General features: G+C 46.2%; 1 protein-coding gene across 2 annotated transcripts in view; it reads right to left on the bottom strand.

The window, feature by feature from the left end:
- Positions 1-2,142: 2,142 nt before the first annotated feature.
- Positions 2,143-24,188, bottom strand: part of Sv2c (synaptic vesicle glycoprotein 2C) — a 193,378-nt gene continuing 171,332 nt past the window's right edge. For both annotated transcript variants that reach the window (XM_052743523.1, XM_052743524.1), the window contains exon 13: positions 2,143-9,737. In XM_052743523.1, the coding sequence (XP_052599483.1) occupies positions 9,554-9,737 (184 nt within the window). In that variant the 3' untranslated portion in view covers positions 2,143-9,553. The remainder of the gene's footprint in view (positions 9,738-24,188) is intronic.

Below are 24,188 nucleotides of genomic sequence, written 5' to 3'. Positions count from 1 at the left end.
TGGGCTACATAAGAAGACCTTTATTTTGCTTTTGTTTTTTTAAAGTGTCCAGATCTGAAAGTTTAAGACCTCCATGGAGTGGTGGATGAGCTGAGAATAGGGTTGCTGTGGCAACAAGAGAGAACCTTGGGGGAGAACACTTATAAGAAGTGAAGATAGGTACCAAGAGAAGGAAGCCTATAGAAAGAAAGGTGCCAATAGAATCTTCATGATGGTGGGATGCTCTATATTTGTACTGTAGAAAATGACAATCACCAGTCACAGGTGACAGTTGAGTGTCCCAAATACAGTTAAGGGTACCTGAACAACTGAATTCTAGACTCTAGTTAAATTTAAATATAAATGGTGCATGTGGCTACTATTATTAGACAGCCTGCTCCAGCACTCACAGTCCCCTCTCTACTTTCCTCACTCCTTGCTCATGAAATCCCAAAGGTGTTCATGCGGAGGCCCACAGAGGCTCCCTAGTAAGGCCTTACTCAAGGTCAGAGAATCTGAGCTTGCTTTACCCAGTAGGGCTGCATAATAGGATGATTTGGCCACGGGCATGGTTACCAGGTATTTTGAAGGGTCTACACTTGGCTGTACGCTGTGCTTTGATCTTGAAAGGGGGAGGTCTTTTGCCTCTCCCCTTGGCATTGTATAAAAAGCCCTCTGGAATAAATCTCGAGATGACTGGGTTTTGACCCAGGACCCTCCCGAAGTTATCCTGTGTCTCTGTCTTTCTTATCGTCTCCTTCTATCTTTCTATCTAATACTTCCTTATTCCTCTCTCCTCCCCACAAGAACCTGGACTCCAACAGACTCCCACATGTTCAGATAGTCAGAAGCCACTAGATTCAAGGGAGGCCAGCTCCTCTCTGGCCCTGTGGAGACATGAATCTTGTCTGCTCTAAGCATTATGGTACTCAGGATCCCATTTCCTGTGATTGGTTTAGGAGTGTGTAGATGATACAAATCCAGCCAATGAGACAGGGAAGTCTACTGAAGGACTCAGAATTTTCTCCTCTATGTAAAAAAGGTTCAGGAAGAGGGAACAGTTACTTCTGGACCTTAGATTATTATGTCAAGATGTGCTATTTAGAGTTCCTGCCACTAGTTTGAACTCCTATGGGGTGAAAACCAGTACACTAAGGAGAGCTGATCTGAAAGAGAGAAAGAACCTGGGTCATCATTCATATTGTCAACTCACATTGTGATAACTTCGCTGTTTGTAAAAGTTCTTGGTGCTTGGAAGATGGTTAAGAGTGCTGTGCTCTTCCTGAGGACCCAAGTTCTGTTCCCAGCACCCACACAGGCAGCTTATGCTGGCCTGCAATTCCAGTTGCAGGGAATCCAATGCTTTCTGTAGTTCTTTTCAGGTACTTGCACACAAATGGTGTATATTCACACAGACACATACACAGTTAGAAACCCAAATTCTTGGTAGGATGCCATGATATGAGCTGGTAGTCGTGGCTACCCTGGAAACAGAGGTAGGAGGGTCCCTGGAGTGTAGCCTGTCAAACTCAGCAAGACCCTATATTAAAGAAGAACAAAGGGATACTTAGGTCTTCTGTTAAAACCAGTCAAAAGTCTTCTTTGGGGAACAGCAAATATGAGGCTTTGTAGCCTCTGTTTCCACTTATAACTTGAACATCATCAAATATAGCATCTCTCCCCCCTCATTGTTCTCAAATGAATGTTCTAAACAGTCAATATCAATTAATTAGCGGCGATGTGTGGACAGAAATCTGTTAACTATTCTTGCTTTAGGACCAAATAACACAAGCATCTGCTTCACCCACTCCCCCAGCGTTTTCTCCCCAGTGGCCCTAGGTAACCGTTGGGAAGGATCCCTGTAAAATCAACAACACACCAGTACCCATGGAACCAGCCTACAAAAGCAACTAAAACTGGCCCGCACCCCAGGAACTGGCTTTCTCTAGAACCAAGAACGTAAACATGGGCTTCATGTTTGTTCATTTGTTTTGCTCCGTCCCCCTCCACAGGACAAGGTCTCCCTATGTGGCCCAGGCTGACCTCAAACTTCCAACCCTCTTCCTTCAGCCTCTTGAACACTGGGATTACAAGCTTGCCCCAGCACACCCAGCAAACTCGAGGGCCATTTGTTTGGAAGGGAAGGGCAGTCACACAGTAATCTTTATTTGAATATAATGGAGCAAAAAATGCTCTTTTATTAATCTGATGTACATTAAATATCTTTGTAGCTGTTACATGAATGGTAGCTATCTGGCATATAAATGTATACACACTTCCACATGTGATAGATTTACGCTGTACACGAGCCATCCCACACAGAGCATGCCCTTTCACAAGGATACACACACATGGCTGTCTTGGGACATTTGTGAAAACACACTTGGCCCAACATTTTGGCAATCGGAAATGAGACACAGAGGAGCCATACCGGAAAGATGAGTTCACAGCAGGATCAGCTGAACTCGAGAAGGGAACTCCAGAAGGGAACTCCAGAAACCTGAAATGGGAGTTATTGAGGTCTCACACATGCAGCACATATATACAGTACAGTGCAGGCGAGGGGCTGGACCAAACAGTGGGGCAGCAGACACAGCACTGAAAATAGAGACGAGAAAGAATACAAAGCCAAAACACCCATACACCCAAAGCAAGGACAGGACCCCTGCCGGGATCCCATGGCCAAAAGCAGGGCGGAGCTGTAGGCTGAGCAGGCAACCAAGGCGGAAGTACACCGTGAAGAACCTCTTCTCGGGCTTTCCTTTTCAGACACTGATAAAGAGCTCATGGTCTGTCCGGTGTTTGCCTGGGTCAGGCAGAGGATATACAACCTAACTTTCTGCAATTTTCCCTGAAGGTACAACACCCAGAGGCCGGTGGTTTCTCTGCATGGCTGGCCCTATTCTGAGCCAATGTGAGTGTGGAAGGAAGCCTTGGGGTACAGACATGAGTTCTTGCTAAATCTTTCCTTCCCCTGTACTTTTGGGTAATGGAATGCTGACTCACAAGCCCGAGGGGACATTCAATTCCACCGGGCTGGGGTCTGTATGTGGGGAGGCCCAACCTCTTTCCCTGTGAACCCAGGGCCCTTGGCCTGCTAGCAAAGCATGTGACTGCTGAGTTATAGGAAGCTAAATATTCTTCAGGGCTTCAGATAGTGAGATGTTGGTAAATGTTTACCAGTGCCTGGGGTTATATAGGGGCAGGAGGAGTCTGACCTATAGCATGGGTTGCTTTTCTTGCTATAAATATTATCACTGTGGGTGAGCTCAGTATAATGTCATTGACCCTGTCATTGAGAATATACGTCCAATAGGACACCATTACATAGTACTTCCATAATAGAGATATACTAGGCATCTATTTCCTCAAGGGCATGGCTAATAGAAAAACGTAGCAAAATAAGTAGAAAGTGATGAGTTTTGAATAGATATTGCTTTAAAATATAACTGATTCAATTGTATTTAACTTTTAATGATGGCTATATTTCTTGACTGGCTTTCTTAAAATTCCTGAAGCTTTAACAACTGGGTCTGAAGAAATGGGTTGAGCCTGTTCCCAGCCATGGTGGGACTTAGACGACACCACCCCTTATGTTCTGGTTGGCCAGTCCTTCTCACAGCACCTGGAAGCTGCTTAGGGCCCCCTATCCTTGCTGACATGGAAGGTTTTTAGCTTGACATTAAAACTTATCTGAGTTTGAACCAAAGGCTGAAAGCTGTTGCCTCTTTTTGGTTCTCGATGCTCTTGGCTCTAGGGGCCACACAAATATGGTAGGGCAGGCAGAGGATGGCCAACCTTTGCAGTTTAAGCATCTGACCTTCAGTACTGAGTAGGGATTTATGCAGACAAGAAAAAGCTATGTGCCATCCATCTGTTTCTCACAGAATGCCATGCTCTTGGAGAGGAATGCTCCTTTGGGAAGCCAAAGGATGTCTTCTGCTCAGAGATGGGCCCCTCTGGTTCTATGCTAGTCTTATCAGGGTGCAGGGCTAGGAGGAGGACATCAGACATGCAAACCTTTACAGGGACCCATGGAACACCATATCACTTCACTCCTATTCCCCCAGGGTCTCCATCCTCTGTGTTCCATACAGGTAAGGACATGTACATTCCTTGGTCAAGAACACATACACTCCTGAGTCCTAGTGCTTACCCTCACCTTTGGACCCTGCTGGAGTCAAGAGGTGACAAGAAGGAAGGAGGGCGATTCATGAAAGGAAGAGAGTGAATATGAGCCACCAGAGGACAGGGACAGAGTTGGGGAGAAGAAAAGGCACCCAGGGCTCTCAGAGGGCCAGTGACTCCACGCTCTCTTTGCCCTGCCTCATTGGAGGCTCTAGAGCCCCAAAGTTCCTCTGCAGCTTCAGAACACTTGGCAACAACCCCACACCCCATTTCAAACTGTCACCTGTAATCTCCATTGTAAGCCTCCTGTTGTCAGAACCCGTTTTCTGGGTGACTTGTCTGCTGAGGCTACAGAAGGGGAAAGTCGCTTTTGGATGTCTGCAAGACAGCATGACTGAGTCACAAATCTCTAACATCAGAAAGGAAACACCTCCTGGGAGGGGTGGAGGAGAGGCCAGAGATCAGCAGTCAGTTGCCAGGGCTCGCTGAGGCCCTGGAGAAAGAGCTCTAGCTTGTCCAGAGCGGAACACATTTACTTCCTAGCTCCCTGTAAAGAACAGCTCTGGAGAATGGACATCTCTAGAAAGGCAAGGGCTATCTTTGCTGCTGACTCCTCTTTGTACAATATCTTGGTGCAATTTCCTGTTGAGACCATATGAAAAAACATGTGATTGAATGTGTCTTACTTTTCAAGGACTGTTTAGGACTCCCTCCCACAAAGACCGTCCAACTAAGAAGCTCTTTCTTCTGTCACAGGTCGCCCTGGTCACTGCATAGTTCTGGTACTACCTGTTGTAGGTTATAACTTGTTTAGAACTTGGAGACATGTGACATTGACAGAGAGGCCTTACACACACCGTGAGATGAGATGAGACGAGAGTGTCTTGTTCATTCCCCTGGCTCTCCCTGTTCTCAAAGAGATGCCACACATATCCACACACAGCCTAGTGCCTGAACACCTAGCATGATGGTCAGCCAATACTTACCCAACAAACTCATGAAAGGAGATATACCTACTCTACCCGACTCTCTCCTTGACCCAGCTCCACCGGCTTTCATCAATGACCTAAACAGACCAGAAGACTGTGTACCCTGGGGCTCAGAATGCTGGGATGACTCAGCTGCATTTGGGAGCTGAGAAAGGTGGAAGGAAGCCCTGATGGCTTGCATGTGGCTGCTGAGAGATTGTTGACAGGGGAACCGTCAATAGTGAAAGCGACAGAACAGTACATGGAGAATTGCCAGTTTCCTGAAACAGGGAAAGGACACGCAATGCATCTAAGCGCCTGACAAGTTCCTTTTGTCAGATTCAAGGGACGTGTTACCGAAAATAGACACTTTGCTCAGCAGAAGAAAAACTTGAAGAAACACATAGGTCACTTCTGAGCACTCTACTGTGCAGATGTGTTTTTGTTGTCTCAGCATGACTTTTTTTGGGGGGGCGGTGAGGGTGGTTGGTAACTAGTCTAAGTTTGGCACAGTATGGCATTTAAAAGAAACCTGATACACAGCCACTAGGTCCCAAACAATACGTTGGTTGTCTACAATTCCAGGTGGAGGTCAAATCCAGGCATTCCTGGCTTCGGAGCCTTTTGTATATGAACAAATAAGGCCTCTTGATGAAGAAATAGGTAAAAAGCCTTTTTGATATAAGGTAGAAACAAACTGGAGAATATAATATTCTATTTTGGTTGGCAGAAGACATCAGAAAGTATTCCCACGGAATGCTCTGGAATCGATCCTAGAGTTTAGAATGTCTCCCAGGTGCAGTAATCTCATCGCTGGAACGTTATCAACAGAACACTGGACTCACCCTCCAGGACCACATCTCTTTTGCTGGCTCTCCCTTGATGTCCAGAGATACTCTGAAAGCAAATAAGTTTTTGGTGCAAACTTGAGCTCTGATGGGTGGAATCTGTAAATGAGGATCCATCTACCAGCTTATGTCAAGTCATCAAGAAACATTGTTCCTCATGGCCTAGATCCATTTAAGATAATTTCAAAAAAACAGTGAAGTAGATGGAGAGAGGGCTACAGGATCCAGCCTTTGTGGGTCTACCTCCATCAGACTGGCTTCTAACTGCATTGTGTCTTTCAGGGTTGTCCATTCCCTGGGTGGATAACAATGGCCGTTCCAGTGGCACTGACACGAGATACACTTAATCCCTAGGCATGGGCAGCATAGACAACATGGAAGCTGTTCTAGCCTATGGTATGAGGTCTTCCCAAGCCACCTCCTTATAGTTGGTTGGGTACTGTCTAATTTTCAGTATGATATGAAGGTGGGCTTCCCATCAGCAGAAGTCAGATAAGATGAGGTTACTCTCATTTTAGTCCCATAGTATCTTAGAGAATAAAATAGTGTCGTCCTTTTTCTCTACAGACGGGGAAACTGAGGACCAATATGTCCAGTGACTTAATTCTCGGCCTTTTGGCTAAGATCAAATGCATTCACCCCAGAAAGATTTCAGCCTGGTTGTGGAGCCTGTGCCTCTGAGACCCCACGGATATTGTGTCTTGGGTCAGTACTCAGGTGTGAGACAGATCAGGAAACAGGAATGAATGGAGCCTTAAGACCCAACAGGCAGAACGGGGCATCTGACAGAAGTCACAGTGCAGAGCAGCTATAGTTTGTTTTGCTATAGTTTGTTTTGTTTTCTTTCCTATTGAGAGGGTTCAGTGATAGTAAAACTTGGGAGTGTCCTGGACTGATTCCGAAGAGCAATGGGGGAAATCTTAGTCAGAAACGGAGTTCCAAATTCAGGTACAAACGGGGCAGTTTCCTTTCCTTTTTCAATCAGCTTTCAATTTCCTTTTGCTGGGTATGAAATGGGACAGCAGATGTCTGCCCTGGTGCCAAGGCCTATAACACTCATAAAACTTCTGGTGAATCTTACGGTTAACTCTTCATCTCTAATTAAACCCAAACAAGCCACACCACATACTTGGGAAGCAGTGAAGACACTATCATGGACAACGAATGTGATGCATAATTGAAGAGGCCGAGGAAAAACCATGGGAGGTGGGAAAGGTGGTGACCAAGAAGGTTTGTGACCACTGACTGTCCAGAAGATTAGAAGAGATCCCTCTTGGGCCACCTGGGAAGCTTGGGGTAGATGATCAGAATAGTTCTGAAGAGGACAGACGGCAGACGGTCTTACAAAACAGGGCTCTGCTGGGTTATCTATCCCATGCTGCTGACCCAACCCAGCATCCAGATAAAAACTATGTCTTGCAGTTTGGAATGGACTTGATGGAGTTAGACTGTAAGACAGAGAACACAGGCAATTTGAGACTAAATAGTATCCCGTGAGTTCACTACCACGCAAGAGTAGAGAAAGCAATGCCCTTGCATATGTCCGCTTTTCCTTCCTGTGCCAAGATAAGAGTCATATCTTACTTTTGCAGCATTTTCTTTACATGCCACCTTCAACCAAAAGATCTGCTCTGGGCCCCAAACATGCCTTTAAAAAAAAAAAAAAGACAAATCACGGGTAAATAGGAGGGGGAAACGAACCCACGTGGAAAAATGAATAATGCAAAAGATACTTTCTTATGTTTTTAAACTATGGGTTTGTTTCCCAGGGATGCAAAAGGAAGCAGAACTGAGTTCTGTTCTGGTCCCTGCTTTGTTGGTGTCTTTCAAATCAATCATGCCCGGTCTTGAAGATTTTCCTTTTTCTGGCCACCTCTACAGATTTTGCCCTGATAGCCTTGATGTTCTGGCTCTGAGTATCTATCTTATCTCCAGGGAACTACTACTCTCTGAGGCTTCCCATCTTAACGCGAGGCTGTCCCCACCACCAAGCCTGAATTACTTGTTGGGGACAGTGGATTAATGGCTTATGTTAATCAAAGAGCTTTTCACAGAATTTGTGCTCCAGGAGGGATCAGGGAATGTGGTAGGGGAGGGGAGGTGGGGGGGGGGGTGGTTCCAGGGAGCAGGGCCATCTCTGAACACACTGATTAGTGGAAACAAAAGTTTCCTTTTCGTGGAAGCCCCAGGGCTGTGGTCATGCAGGAATAGCAGAAAATAAGCAACAAGGATCACCCTCCACCCAGAGAGAGGGAGTTAAAAAAGAGAATGTTGTTCAAATATGGAGCTTATGCTGGCTTTTATCGCGGGCTGCAAATCTACAAGGTGGCTTCAGATTTCAAAGACGTGTAAAAGGATGGGCTTGGGGGAGGGGCAGTCAGCGAGAGACCAGAAGGTCATTTAGCTGACAGCTGGCCCGTGGGAATGTCCTGCTGACCTCTCCTTCTACGCTCATGAAGATTCCAGAGGTAAAACAGACAGACATCCACCAGGAGATGCTGCCCAGCCTGCCAGAGGGTTGCTTGGGAGAGGAGGCGGGCTCAGAGGCAACTCAGAGACAAGGCTGGGTGCCCATAGCCCCGGGAAGCTGGAGGGACAGGACCTGCTGTGGAGATGGGGGTTAAAAAGTGACAGTGGACAGAGGAACAAAGGAGGGTGAATGGCTTTGACCCTCAAGAAACAGTATTGAGAGAGGTGCCCTTTTGCATTTCCAAATGGCTTTGGTTGTGAATGCCTTACCCATTTCTAATTTCCACGGCCAATCGCTGGACCAGAGACATTGGAAAGGAGTAGCAGAATTGAAGAGGCAGATTCGAACTTTTTAAGAAGTGGCTTTCTTTCCCTGAATCTGCTATCTGGCCAATTCCGGGACAGCTTGCTTAGGGAATGCAAAGAGAGGCAGAGGATCTCTGTCTGGTCTTCAAACTCTGTCCCCCGCCACAGTCCCAGACAGACACTGTGATGGCTGCAGCCCTCACATGGATCAGGCTCTAAAATCTGGCTTCTGCAGCTCAGGCAGGTTTTTGCTGACGACTGGGGGCAGACTTTAAATTTTTCTTGCTAGCAGAATCACCTTAACCCGTCCTGCCTGAAAATGCCCCGCCCCAGGCATGCTTGGTATCACACAATTCTCTGGAAACACCCTGTTGTAATAGAGTGGCTGGGTGTTCTAAGTAAACAGGAAATCTCACTCTGTATGAAAAAAAAAAAAAAAGAAAGAAAGAAAGAAAGAAATCCCTTTCCTCAGCACCAACTTAATTATGCCAACTTAAACTTCCTGTTAATGATGCCTCGGGGCAGGGTCTATTTCTTACACCAGCACAGACTTTTTAGCGAACAGAATCGCCAGGAAAGCCTGGCTGACTGGGACATTTTAGGAACACTTCCACGGGGCACGGAGAGGCAGGAGGATCACGGATAGATAGAGATAACAACGCCTGGGGGAAAAAAAACCAAAACAAAACAGTGCAAAGTCACATTGGAGGGGCAAGACGATACGCAGCTACACTTTATGTCACAGCAAAAGTTTGTTCTGATACCCGGCCGCCTTTCTATACACAAAATCTCTGCAGCCTCGAGTCAGGCAGCCGGACCGACCCACGGTGGGAAGAGATGGCGGCTTTTGTTCCGTCACATCAGAACCTGGGTTCGTGTGTCGGGCAGGCGCAGCCCCACGAGTCCTCCACACACGAGCACGGTGGAAGCCAGCAGGATGGGGATTGCTTTGGTAATGCTGACCAGGGAGCCAAATATCAGGTTTCCCAGGACCGCCGCAGCTTTACAGAGCGCATTCAAGAAGCCGAAGCCCGTGGCTCTGCAAGAGAAAGAAACGTGGGCAAGGTTCAGAAAACGACACGCGACAGTCCAGCGTTAGACCCGCGCGTCCCACGCAGCCATTTCCAATGTCTTTAAGGAGATTGTGCAGTGTGTCAGCGGAGCAGATAATTAGATGCTTGTTAGCAAATGTGGAGGCAGAGAAGCCAGCTGTGGGTAGTGTGTCCGGTCTCCTGTGGACTTTCTCACTGTTCTACTGACTCTTACTCCGGAATGGAATTAAAAAGGTCTGTCTTGGCCCATTGGGTGTTGGAAGGAAGGTTCTACTAAGTAAAAGTCAACACCACTCTATATAAATCCTCTCAGGATAGAGAAGCCGGCTCACCTCTGGCCAGCTGGGGCCACCTTCTTTATCCTGGGCAAAGGCCCCAGGGAGTGGGACTGTGTGATCTAGCAAGGTCTCATCTCTACAAAAGTGACTTGTTATTTTGTTCTATTAAGTGTCCATAGTTTCAGTGATACCTGTATTTAGAAGGAAATTCAAATTTTGTTCCAGAATGAAATACAATGATATGACAATGTCTTTCTTTAGACTTACCTTTATTTCCAATTTCTTCTTATTAGTTATCTAAATAAATAGTCTAGATTTTACTTTTTATACTCATTTATTTTTCATTTATTCATCTGCTGTGTATGTTCATGTGTGTTAAGGTGGGCAGGCTTACCATGAAATATATGTTGAGATCAGAGACCTTATGGAAACCAGTTAACACTGAAATTGTAATTCTCCTGTCTCAGCATCTTGAGAACTGGGATTATAGGTATTTGCTGCCAGGTCAGTATAATGTGCTTGATTTTTAAACAAAGTCAATTGAATTTTCAGGGATAATGGAGGCATGTCCTCCTCTTTGAGGTACCAAGAAGGTGAACTGCCAGACTTTCATCCCTAATGTTTTTGATAGCAGGAAGAAAACAAATACATCTTGAGCATCCCTAATCTGGAATGTTTGGGACCTTAATTGTTTCAGGTTAGAGTCTGGAATATGTGTGTAGACATTCCTAGTTGAATACTTTTTTATCCAGAAGTCTGAAGTCCAAAGTGCTTTACAATCTGAAACCTACAGGCACCTGGCTTTCAGATTAGTAGTGTCCAGCATTAGGAATGAGCAAGGTGGTCCACGGTAAGCTAATATGGTACCACCACCAGCTGGGTGATGGCTCCGTACATGCCTACTGTGTTAGCAAGATGGCCTGAATTCAAAGCCCCAGAGTTCATGTAACAATAGCGTGGCTTTGCATGCCTGTAACTCCAGTGTTGGGGAGGGGGTGGGGGGCAGAGAGAGGAAGGCAGATGCTGGGAACTCTCTGGCCAGACAGACTGGCCCAAATGGTGAGCTGGTGAGCTTCTGGTTCAATGATAGACCCTGTGTCCAAAAGTTAAAAAAAAAAAAAAAAAAAAAAAAAGGAAAGACAGAAAGTAGGGGAGTAATAAGAGAAGACAACACCCAATGTCCTCCACTCGAATATAACATGTGCACATATTCTACATGTCACACACACACACACACACACACACACACACTAGCATATCCTCATCAGAATTCTCTGCGGAGACAGATCTAAGGAAATGCTTCAGAGAATCAGATTGTGGGCCTAAAGATCTTGTCCGTTTTCTGTTAGCATCTAAGATACGCAGGCATGTGAGGTTTTCCCTCTTCCCCCTCTCTTCTCATCCTGTTCCTCCCCTCCCCCACCTTGTCTCACTTCTTTCCCCTTTTTCTCCCTCTGGGAATCGAACCCAGTGCCTCAGACCCACTAAGTTTTGTCCTATCAATCACTGAGCTCTACCTTCAACCCCGGCATGTATGTTCTTTGGGGAAAAAAAAAACTTCATTTATTTAGTATTCATGTATTGGGTGTTTTTCTGTGTCCTGGGCAGGAAACTTGAATTTTGCTCATGATTTTACGTCTCCCACTGACGTGATGAGAACATGTGCGTTTCCCTCTGACAGTCTATCAGTTCGCTGTGTTTTGGCCTCTCACTGAGTGTTGGTAGGGATTAAAGGCAGACTAAATGTACAGCAATTTTAGGACACTTTTTCTTTTAACTCACAAAGGACACTGAACCTTACATGCTGCGGAATGAAGCCGTGAGGACACATTTTGTGTCTGACTGATTTCTCAGTCTGTAGGTGTGGACTTCCCTTTGACAACTGCTCATCACAGCTCATACAGTAGCGATATTTTCTGCACTGTGTGTTTTCAGAACCCGAAAAATGTATTGTGGTTCCTAAGCAGTCAGCCACTTGCTACTCCACTGAAAAGGAACCTGTGTCCCTCATCCCTTCACCCCTGAGCTCAGGAGCCCGGGCTGGGTGCTAACGCACTCTACCAATGAGTTTGTTGGCTCGCACACATCTATCTAAAACTGAGCAGCAAGGAACACAAACAAACCCAAAATAAGTAAAGAGAACCCCTGCATGCTCAATTTCCCCCCTGAACTAAAGCACTGGTGTGGAGAGGGCAAGGGTTTCTCCAAAAGGAAAGAGCGATATGGTGTGCTGCCTCTCTGCTAACTCCCACGTCTCTCCAGCCAGACCTTGTTCTCAATGATTGCTTAGACACATCTTTAATACGTCAGTCCTTATCCTATACAAACTGGGTCCCTTCAGAAGCTGGGTCCCCATTCTATCCAGGCGCCTTGATGGACTAACGTTAACACCATCATTAGTGAAGGCTCACCGTCAACACTAGACTCACTCTAGGTGTTGGTCCTCCTGGAGGGATCGACAAGCAGATAATGACATTTGCCACACAATATGGCAGCACTCAGAATAATAGCTCTATTGCCCTAAAAAATCTGCTGAACGCCACCTGTCCATCCTGTCCCCTCCCAAGCCCTGGGACTCCGTGGTCCTTTGCCTGACAAACTGTCATGAACTGTCACTTTCATCGTCTAGTGGTAAGATAAAGTACATCCTGCTGGGGAAAACAGCTAGAGTGTGTGTGTCACTGATAAGGAAAAGGAAAACATTCTCCTCACATGATGAAGTCTAGGACACCCAAGCTTCAGAATGACTCATGCAGGATTTACATCTAGGCTAGAGTAACCATATGTTGCCAAGCCATGAGCCTCTGCTATGACCCAGAACAGGGTATAAAATGTGGAGGGCTGTCTCTCTCCTCACATTGCTGGAACTGGAGCTGGGGACTGGATGACTTCTGGAAATGTCTGGGTGGCATGGATGACTTTGGCATTGGGAGCATCTGGTACACAAGGATTCTGAGGAAGATGATCAAATCCTTATTTCCTGACCATCTCCATCTTCTTTCCCGAGCTGAGACAGTGCTTCAGATGAAAATTCAGTGTCAGCATTCAAGAACTCATGCCTGCCCTTCTCTGAGTACGTAAATTATTCCTTCAAATATCTGCAGCTGGAGAGCGTGATGCTCGACGCAGCCGAGGCCCAGCTGTGTTAGAAAAACTAAAAGCAAGTCTTCCCAGGGGCGATCTGCTTTCTCTACAGTTAGGCTTTCATTCATTTTGTCTCTGCTTTTCCTTAAAGTGAGGCCCTGGCTTCTGCCTATCATTTCATGCTCACAAAGTCCCTTGAGGGCAAGGGACATGGAGCTCCACCTGACTTCTCAGCAGAAGGCTGGGCCCCGTATTCTTTTTCAGACCAAGATACTTTCCTGCTTCCTCTTACCCAGCAATCAGGGAGAGAGAAATCTCTCTCTAAGCCCTGCCCCCTGTACTTCTCTCCCGCCAGACTTCGTTCTCTATTATTGCTTACACACATCTTTAACACATAAATCCCTTCCCTACACTAACCACATTCCCCATTCTATCCAGGTACTCTTCCCCCAAGGCGAAATGTGGCTGGTTCTTTGGAGGATTCCACAATTTAGTGGGTTCTAGTTGATTTGCGTTGTTTGATGATTCATTTAGTTAAATTTTTATTGTATGATTTTATATGTATGGATGTTTATATGTATGGACTCTTGGATACAGTGTCCAAGGAAGCCAGAAGAGGGCGTCTAGTCCTTTGGAACTAAAGTTACAGACCATTGTAAGCCAGGTGTTGGGCACTAGGAATCACGCCCAGGTCCCCTGGAGGAGCAGTTGGTGCTCTTACTGATGAGCCATCTCCCCAGCCCCATTCTATGTTTTAATGGAGGTTGGGAAAAGATACCGCTGCCTCCATTGTGGATGGAGCGAGACTGCTATTGTAAGAATTTGGCAAAATCACAGTATGGAGTAGACATTAGAACAAACAACTGTTTTTTTAGAAGTACTTTGACCTTGAAGAATCCTTGTGGAAAACAGTGATTGTTTCCTGTGATCTGTAGAATTGTTTTGCTGAAGGGGTGCTGTAGGCTGCAGGAATATATCATAAGAACTCAGCTGGTTATGGCAAAGTCACTACCTGGAGGAATCAGGGAATTCCTCCAGAGGAAGCCAAATCCCAAGGAGTTTTTGGTGTTGGCTTATTATATATCAGCTGTATTCTGTTATGAAAATCATGTGTGCCTTCATAGTTTTCCCAACTGACTTTTCCCTAAGAAGGGCTAACAGTGTGGACTGATCACTCTCTGGACATACACATTCCAGGTATTTGGAGAACAGCCTCGGGAAAGGCTTTCTCTGGAATCAGATATCTCCCTTAGCTACTTTCAAGGACTACAGGAAACACCGCCCAGGTGGGCGCCCAACTTCCGAGGACTAACAATTATAACAGCCTACCTGCAAGTCTCCTGACTTATATTCCACAAGGGGACACCGCCTAGGGGAGGTGGACATTAAGTAATAGCTTTACACAATTTAGCTCGGACCCTCCCTTTATATACCGGGACTTCCAGGGAAGAGGATGGAGAAGAGAAAATAATACGATACATAATAAAGGACTAGAGCCATGGAGGCATGTGATGCTCTTCTTCAGTAAGACATGTGAATTAAGATTAGAGACCTCGGTATGAGGAAATACTTTGTATAACTTTCAATAAATACGCTTTGGTATGGCTGTTTGGCGTTCAGTCCATCAGAAGAGGTTGGACCTTCCTGCTGCCACATACACCTTAAAATTTCATCTTGGGAGTGCCTTCTTTCTTCAACGGACCCGCACTACACGGTGTAGCCAGGCAGACTGGCACTGTAACAGTCAGCTCCTTTCTCCATACTTTAGTGCAGAGGGCTGCTTATGTTTTGGATGAAAGGGAGAAAGTGAAGATCTGCAGGACTTGGAGCCATGCCTAGCATGTGTCAGGCACTATGATTAGCCCTTGCTTTAACGTGCTGAATACCTGCCCCACCTGCTCATGAAATTATTAGGGAAAAAGTAACTGATGCACTTTGCAAAGGCTTGGGATAGTGGAGTCCAGGCTCTGTTCATAGATGTCACCTGCCAAAAGGGAAAAGGGAAGCCTTCTAGGCTGAGCCTCTGGAAAGAGATTTTTCCAGTGGGCCTAGTCAAGTGATCCATAGAAGTTATAAAAAGAATACTCAAGACTTAGCATGGGGCATCTGAAAAAGTACAGGCTGTGCTTAAATCAAGCCTGAATTTCAATGTAAACATTCATCTGGAAACGGGTTATTTAAAACACACACGGATTTCATTTGTCTCAGAAACAATACTGTGAACAAAGGCTAGTTTCCCAGGTCAATGCAAGAGTTCTTTTGACACAGAACCTGTTTGATTTCACAAACTATAATGCTAACTGGCCTAAACACCCTTGAGTGTTTGTTAAGCAAATTTATCTTAAGTGCACACGTGCACCTATATACATATTCTCCTATGCATTTATTTATATTAATTTAATAGTCACTCTAAGTGCTTTTTAAATTTTATTTGTTTATGTACCAGGCTAGCCTTGAACTCTCCATCTTCCTGCTCCCACTGTTGAGTGCTGAGATTACAGATGTGCAGCATCATGCCCGGCTTCAAGCAATCGAGGATCTCTTACATGCCAAGCGCTGCCCAATGGGCACTCAGTACAGAACTGGAAGTTCTCTTTTCGCAGAAACAGGTGAGGACAGATGGTGACAATTTACACACCAGTTGCGAAGGATGAGGAATGCTGTGAGCATGAGGGCCCAGGCAGATGGTGAGGGATGTCTGACTTGGGGTGGGCGCAAATGGGGGAGATGTCCCAGGAGGGATGCATGGGAACAAGACCAGCCTCACTGGGACAGTTGGAGATCTTCTGGTGAAGGATAACATACAGACAGGGTTCTCTCTCTCTCTCTCTCTCTCTCTCTCTCTCTCTCTCTCTCTCTCTCTCTCTCTCTCACACACACACACACACACACACACACAACTTATTTATCTTATCTCACAGTACTTACTCAGTCCACCTTACTACACCCCAAAGACTTCTGTAATGCCAAATAGGCTATCTCTCTCCAGCCCGAAGCTCATGTTTCCTGCCTTTGTACACAGTGGTCGCCAACCTAGGGTTAGGATGGCCAGCTGACTGATCCAAGTGATCCAAGGTATGTGGGCAGGTACGAACACTCCACTGCCTGATGCCATTCAACCTGTGCACGCTTGGGAGCTTTTCAAACAGCAATGCCACCTGGATATGGTGGCATATGCCTATAAGTCCAGCACGTGGGAAGCAGAGGCAGGAGAACTGCAAGATTAGGGTAGTCTGGGCTACATAGCAAATGTAGGAACAGCCTGGGCTACATAAGTGATATCCTGTCTCAAAGCAAAAACATAAAACAAAACACAAACAGCAATGCTCCACAACAGTGGTAAGGGGACACACCCACAGGGGTTCCGATTTTACTGCTCTCTTGAGGTTTAGGCACTGGTATTTTTTCAGAAACTCTATGACCACAAGATGTGCCCAGGACTGAGAACATTGTTACTTTCCCAGGGGTGTTTGCATTTTGAAATTGACTTGGCTCTGCTGTTAAACAATAAAGAAAACTGCAAAAGAAAACATGCATTTCCCCTCCGCCAACAAATCGTTTTCCTCTCCGAATCCCTTTCTGCCCTGTTTCCAGTCACACAAATGATCACAAGCAGAGCTTGTATACAAGTTTGCTTTCCTTTTGAAAATCACTCGTATGAGGTTTTGTCTCATGGTGTGTGTGTTTGCATGCTTCGTGTAGCATGTAACCATCATTTCTCTCACCGCACCTTTGGCTGGTGAGGTTTCCAAATGGGGGGGGGGTAACCTCAATGATCCTGCAACTGGCCCTGTCAAATACACAGCGGCTTTGTGTTCGTTAGGAAGCGTCAGGCGGTGTAGAGCAGCCAGGAAAAGTGTTGAGGATGCTGCTTAGTGGAGACGGGGAGCTTGTGTCTATGAGACAGGTGAGAGGAGAGAGATGGAAGAGAACTAAGAGGAAAGGGTTCCTCTTGGCCTGGGTAGCCTGTGCTACAATGTATTCTGATCACACCCCCACCAGATCTTTCCAACCTGCCCACTCTGTCTGTTTGGAGACAGGGTCTCTCTCTGTAGCCCAGGCTACCCTGCAACAACCCTGCCACAGCTTCAGAGTTCGAGGATTCCAAGCCACGAGCCACCACACTGACTCCTGTCCCTGTTTGGTCTGTTTCCCACATAACGTATCTAGTTAATTTTATCACGCGCTGCCCGGCTTCTCCCTAACTCAGCGTCTCCTCGCCCCTAGCGCCTCAGGCTTCCTTCATTGAGGCTTCTGCCCACACCACTGCTCTCACACACTTGCCTGCTGCCACCCTGGGCATTTCCTGACGTAGAGTCCAGCTCCATCTGGAGGGGGGGGGCTGCACAGTCCTTGCAGCTGTTCCCCATGAACCCTTCACAAAGGCATGAGGATGCCTGTGATACTTGGTGAATGAGCAATTTCCAGAATGCTTCCAAGTGTGTTAGAAGTAGATTTTTGAAGCATTCAGATGGGCAATTTTGGACATTTCCATGGGTATTAATTGGATGCTGTTTGTTTGTTGATGCCAAAATACCATCTTGTTTCTTTCAGAGAAAATAATCAGTCTGTATTCTCAAGTCAGAAGGCTGGGTTCAGTTGCTTGTTCATTTTTGTGTGAGTGGTGGGGACTGAACTCTAGTTTATGGGCTCTGCTGCTGAACTACATACTTGTCTCTCCACTGATTTCTGATATTAAATAGAGAATATTTGTCTTACTGAAAAGGGCAGCATCTTCCTGAATGAGGCTTCATGTCAGCCTGAACCCCCACCAACCTGCTTTCCTCACTCCCTCAGGTGGAAAAAAATGTTCCCCATAAGCTGTGGTCTGAGCAGACTCCCTAGGCTCAAGGTGGCTGTCCATCTCCTCCCCAAAGTCCCTCTACACTCAAGGGGCTTCCTGTTGCTTGCACCTGCTGAAATAAAATATTACCATGAAACCTAGGTAATAATGAGAGCCTTTGTGTCTTATCGCTGAATCTGATAAACCTGGTTAGAAAGTGTTGGCTTGGGCCAGGCTGAGGAAGAATAGAATGACCAAGAATGCTGGGCAGCAAATGGGAGTTCATCTGAGGTCAAGAACCATTGATGCTGCTGTGTAGCCCAACAACCCTTGAATTTCTGGTTTGTTGTTGTTGTTTTTTTATTTGAGGGTTTTGTTGTTGTTACTGCTGATGTTTTTTGATCACTAAATTGTCCAGACTGGCCCTGAACTCCTTCTATAGCCCAGGCAGTTCTCCAACTTGTGGCCCTCCAATCTCAGCCTTCCAAGCAGGATTACAGGCATGTGCTACCATCCCTGGCTGGCTCCAGGAAAGTTTCCTAAACACAGATCCTAGGACCTGTGCCTCAAGCCTCCTGAAAAAGCAGGGACCTACATTTGGGGCTGAGACTAAGTTACGCTAGACAAGTTATTTTCATGTCCAGGTCTTGTTCCCTCCTCTGCAAATGAGGTAGGAATAACTGCTCTTGTAGAGCATTGGGTAAAGTTAACATCTGAAATACTCAGCACAGCATCTCATTTGCCGTCCAATTCACAGATGAGAAAAAGCAAGGCCCAGGAAGGCAAAATGACTTATCCCAGTTGTCCAGCTGATTTCTAACAGGACTTGCACCTGGATTTTGAACAGGCTTTCTTTCTGCCATATATGTGGTGGTTTGGAAGAAAATGCCCCCCAAAGGGAGTGGCACTATTAGGAGGAGAGGCCTTGTTGGAGTGGGTGTGGTCTTGTTGGAGGAAGGGTGTCACTGTGGAGGCGGGCTTTGAGGTCTCATATATGCTCAAGATACTGCCTGGTGACTCAGACCACTTCCTGTTGCCTGTGCCAGATGTAGACCTCTCAGCTACTTCTCCAGCACCATGTCTGCCTGCATGCTGCCTTGCTGCCCATCATGAGGATAATGGACTAACTCTGAACTCTGAGCCTTCCCAATTGAACATTTCCCTCTATAAGAGTTGCGGTGCTCATGGTTTCTCATTACAGCAACAGAAACCCTAAGACAGAAGCTGGTGCCAGCAGTGGGGTATTGCTGTGATAGGCCTGACCATGCTTTTGTTTGAGGGAATATGGACCTTGGGACTGTGGATGAGAAAAGCAGTTGAATGCTTTGAATGCTGTTTAATGGGCCATCCTAGCAGGAGCCTGGAAGACAGTGGTGCTGAGGGTGATTTGAACTGTGGACAGCTGGCTCAAGAGCTTCAGAGAAGAAGAATATTAAATACGTGGCCTAGAGATCATTCTTGTGATATTTTGGTGAAGAATGTGGCCCCTGTCTGAAGAGTCTGCCTGAGGCTAAAGTGAAGAGATTTGGATTAATTCAGCTGGCAGAGGAAATCTATGGACTCTGTTAGGTGGTTATTAGTGGTAACTTTAATGAGGATTTATAAGAAAAATGAGCAAAAAAAAAAAATGTAAAATTTGAGGAGAAAAGGAGCACCAGAAAGTGGAATGGAGTGAAGTCCTGTGTTCAAGGAGATAAACAGATTAAGAAATGGAATAAAGGGAGGGGTGACCCCAGGGCAAGATCTTACCCAGCTAAATTTCCAACTTGTGAACAGGAATTAAAGAAAAGCTTAGAGCTAGGTGTGGTGGTACATGCCTTTAATCCCAGCACTCAGAAGGCACAAGCTGGTGGATCTCTGAGTTTGAGGCCAGCCTGGTCTACAGAGCAAGTTTCGGGACAGCCAAGCTTAAGCATTGAAGGAAACTTTTAAAAACAGAAAGCTGGTGAAGAAGCAATTGGGCAAGAGAATCATGTTCCAACCCCAGCAAGCAGGAAAACTTGGCACCTTTGGCCACATGGTTCTGACTTTAGAGTTAAAGATAGAAGAAAGGAAGATTATGGAATTTGCCTCTGTGACTAAGGAAAGCTGCTAAGGCTAGGCACGTGTCAGGGGTGTCCCTGTATGGAGGCCTGGAGAGGCCACTATGTGAAGCTGTGAAGTTGAAGCCTGGATTGCCTTGGAAACCCCAAGATGTTGGAGATGCTAGAGTCGGGGGAGATACGTGCTGAGGAGAGCTGCTAACAGGAAGTAGAAACAGCCCAAGAGAAAGAAGTGTGCTGCAGTCAACAAAGATGAAAGAAGGTGGAGATCTGAAGAGCGTTTTGACATCAGACATGGAGAAGAAGAGTTTGGCGTTTGCCCAGCTGGATTTTGGTCTTGCTTTCATCCAATATTTCCTTAATATGCTCCCTTCCCTATGCTTTGGAACAGTAATGTATATCCTATCCTATTATATGTTGAAGGTATGTGATCTGCTTTTTTAAATTTTTATTTTATAAGGGATTACAGTCAAGAGATTGCATGAATCTCAGAAGAGACTTTGAACTTTAGACTTTTAAATAAGTTTGAGACTGTTATAGACAACAGGGACTTTTAAAGTTGGATTGAACACATTTTTGCATTATGATATAGCTACAAACCTTTGGGGGCCAGGGAGTGGAATGTGGTGGTTTGGAAGAAAATGGCCCCCAAAGGGAGTGGCACTACTAGGAGGTGTGGTCTTGTTGGAGTAGGCGTGGTTTTATTGGAGGAAGTGTGTCACTGTGGAGGCGAGCTTTGAGGTCTCATATATGCTCAAGATACTGTCTAGTGACTCAGACCACTTCCTGTTGCCTGTGTAAGATTAGACCTCTCAGCCACCTCTCCAGCACCATGGCTGCTGGCATGCTGCCTTGCTTCCCATCATGAGGATAATGGCTAAACCTGTGAACTGTAAGCAAGCCTCCCAATTAAATGTTTTCCTTTATAAGAGTTGCCGTTGTCATGGTGTCTCTTCATGGCAATAGAAACCCCAATGAAGACCACATGACTGGTGCAGCAGAGGGAGCAGGAACAGGTCTCCAGCAGGCAATGCTGCGTGAGGGAGGAAGTTGACAACCTCAGATCCAGAGATCAAGGACTACGGTGGCACAAGTGGAAGGGGGACACTATGGGTCAGTGGAGAAGCCCACACAACTGGTTTGAGTGGCTTACTTCAGAGGTGAGGAAGCTTGGCCTCAGGCTTAGAGGAACGAAATAGTACATTCCCAGGTAAATTTTTACAGAGCTCATTTCCTCCTCTTTTTGTATGAGTTTTTTTCTGAGACAGAGTCTATGTAACCTAGACTGGCCATGAACTTGTGCTCCTCATCCCCCACTTTGACTTCTAAGCTCTGATATATGGGCCTCCACGTTCAACTGAAGATGTGCATCTCATTCATTCAGCAAATAAGGAAGACAAAGTCCCATTCTTAAGAAACCAATTCTTTAGTTAGTGTCAGATAGTAAACAGTCAACTAATGTCCCATTGTCATGAACTCAACGGTGTGGTTCACTGACATATAGCACAGACTTTAAAGGCAGTTCATCAGGAGTCAGCAGGCAGGCAATGATTGCAGTAGATGTATCATTTTAGAAGCTGGCATAGGGGAGGATGGGTTTTCACTGGTGATATAAGTAGAGTTTAGGGCATGCAGTTGACTGGAAAGAATGCCCTGTCCTTAGCACAGTGGGCAATCAGGCATCCCCTGAGACCAGCAGACTCAAACTAGTGGTATGGTAGTCTTGGTGGGACTCCAGGTCCATAGCACAAATGCTCTGCATCCTATATTTTAATAAGGACTCAGACGCCTGATGAGCTAACAAACTGGTGGTTGTGTTGTTACTATATCATGATGCCTGTGGCCCTTTCATGCAAGGACTTGTTCAGTACCCAGAGTAGGGAGAGGTGACTTCCCCAGAGCTCCAGAATGAGCTGGATGAGTGTTTTCCCACATCTGTTTCTCATCCATCCTGTTTTCACAAACAGCAGGATCTGCTCGCACTACATTGTAGTAGTGGGACTGTGGTAACTCCCCATTCCCTCATCCTCCCTTTCTTTTTTCAGAGACAGGGTTGTGTTGCATAGCTCAGACTGGCCTAGAATTTTCTATGTAGCTCAGGCTGGCCTAAAATCTGCAATCCCAATCCTCCTGCCTCAGTTTCCCCAGTGCTGGGATTATAGATACAGGCCACCATGCTCAGCTCTCACTCTCCACTTTTAACTGCCAGAGACAAAAAGAATCCAGCTGTTTGTTCAATGGCTAAATGTAAATGTATGGAAAAATACAAACAGATATAATGTGATGATATGGTACATAGAGCAAAGTCAACCAGGAATACCTGGGTTGGTTAGGTAATTCAAAGAGTCCTTCATATCAAAATCTAAAAAAAAGCTACTCTAAAACAGCAGATGATGGCGGTAACAACGGGAATGTGGGCAATAGAAGGGCCCATCGAGGCACAGGCTGGCTGAGTGGTCTCCCTACAGACACCCATGGTCAGTAAGCATCAGGATTACAGGTCGGCTGTGGAAAGAAATGAAAATATCTATCTGAACTGGGAGTTCTGAGAGGAGGGAGTGAAGAGGTTAACGCTGGTCAGTGGTTTGATGTCAGCTCACCGAGAATTAGAAAAATCCCACATACCTGGCTGACAGCAGCGACCATCAAGACTAGTAGAGGGTAGCAGGTGTGAGCTGCCAGGGTTTTATTTTCGAACCTCTTCTGGGGTCCTAGCTGAACTGTCTGCCCATGAGAGCCCAGGAAAGAGGAGGTCAGGGGCCAGGGAAAGGCAGGAACTCACTGCAGGATATAGATACAGACTCCGAAGAAGGGCCTGCTCAGGGACTGGAGGCCTGAGCAATGCCGTGTGAGCTCCGATTACATCACCTCCCAGGTGTGGTCCCCAGCTGGAGCTCCAGGGAGGGAAGGGCTGGAGAACATAGGCAGTGCGAATAGAAGAACTCTGCCATGGCCACATGGTGGCAGCAGAAAGCCACCGGCGAGATGGAAGACATGCTGGCCAAGAGAAGCACAATGTGCCAGAGCACACAAGGCCACATGGCTACACTTAGGATTTGAGAGAAGCTTACAGTTTTGACAAGAAGAGGGATTAAGAAGAAAGGTGAGGATAGGGACGTCGAGATGTGGATATGCCCAGTTCAGTCCCTCCACTGACTGATCCCTCCCCTCACGCTCTTAGGGCCTTGTGACTTAATGTCACCCATGCTGTGAAAGCTCTCTTCCAAAGTACCTACTCAAATGTCACCTTATAGGATCTACATCTCCCTGGACCCCCGCTATCGAAACCACACCCCTCCTTCATGCCAGCGGTCTCAATGCCCCTGGGTAGTTTTGTCTTTCTCTATATCGCTCAGCACCAACTGATGATATGCTACGTCTCCTTTACTTATCTAGCAGTTTATTGATTGTCTTTTCCAAACCAGAGTGTAGGCTCCATTAAGCCCAGGCTTACTGTCTGACCGAAACTGCATCTCAGGGACTGACACCACTCTGGCACATGAAATGCATTCCCTAAGTATCTGGTGGATCAATTAGTCGGTGGGATCTATCCCCAGCTGAGGCATCTTTTTGCTTCTGACATAAATATTCAAAGGCCCATTGGACAGCTCCGTGAAGACATGAAAATTCAACCTCCTCTAAATGGAACTCATTATCTCCCTGACTCCAGCTGGAATGTTCTGCTCCTCCAGAATGTCCCTGCCTCAGTGTGGCACAACCATCCAGTCAACTGTGCAAACAGAAATAACAACCCCTTTGCCTCATTCCAATATATAACCAGCCCCGAGTATCCATAAACATGTGGGATTCTTACTTCTCCTTTTTCCCATCTACATTTTCTCTAGATTGCATCTTCTTCCTTGGGGCACAATGCAAGTAAGATTCGTGCCTCCTCTCTGGACATTAGCGTGAACTCTCAACCCATGTCTGATTTTGTCTCTCTCTCTCTCTCTCTCTCTCTCTCTGTCTCTAAGCACCCAACAATCAATGGATTGGCCCCTATGATTGAGTTTCTGCTGAACTTTGCTGGTTCTCTTCCTTCCAGGGCTTTTCAGGTGGCATTTCTCAGACTACCCTGCTCTTCCCACTTCTTTGTGTGCCTGTAACCTACTATTCTTCAAGTCCAAGTTCAGACACTCTTCTTCAAAGAAACCTAACCTGACACAGCAACCACCATTGTCCCTTCCTCCCAGTGACCCAACCAGACCACGCTCTAACTGTATGTCCCTGTAACTGTCCATGTAACTGACA

This window comes from Peromyscus californicus, unplaced genomic scaffold (genome assembly GCF_007827085.1).
Source record: "Peromyscus californicus insignis strain IS unplaced genomic scaffold, ASM782708v3 Scaffold_18__1_contigs__length_77618521, whole genome shotgun sequence".
Classification (NCBI taxonomy): domain Eukaryota; kingdom Metazoa; phylum Chordata; class Mammalia; order Rodentia; family Cricetidae; genus Peromyscus; species Peromyscus californicus.
The sequence above is the reverse complement of the archived record's forward strand: the minus strand, read 5'-3'. Positions and strand labels throughout refer to the sequence as shown.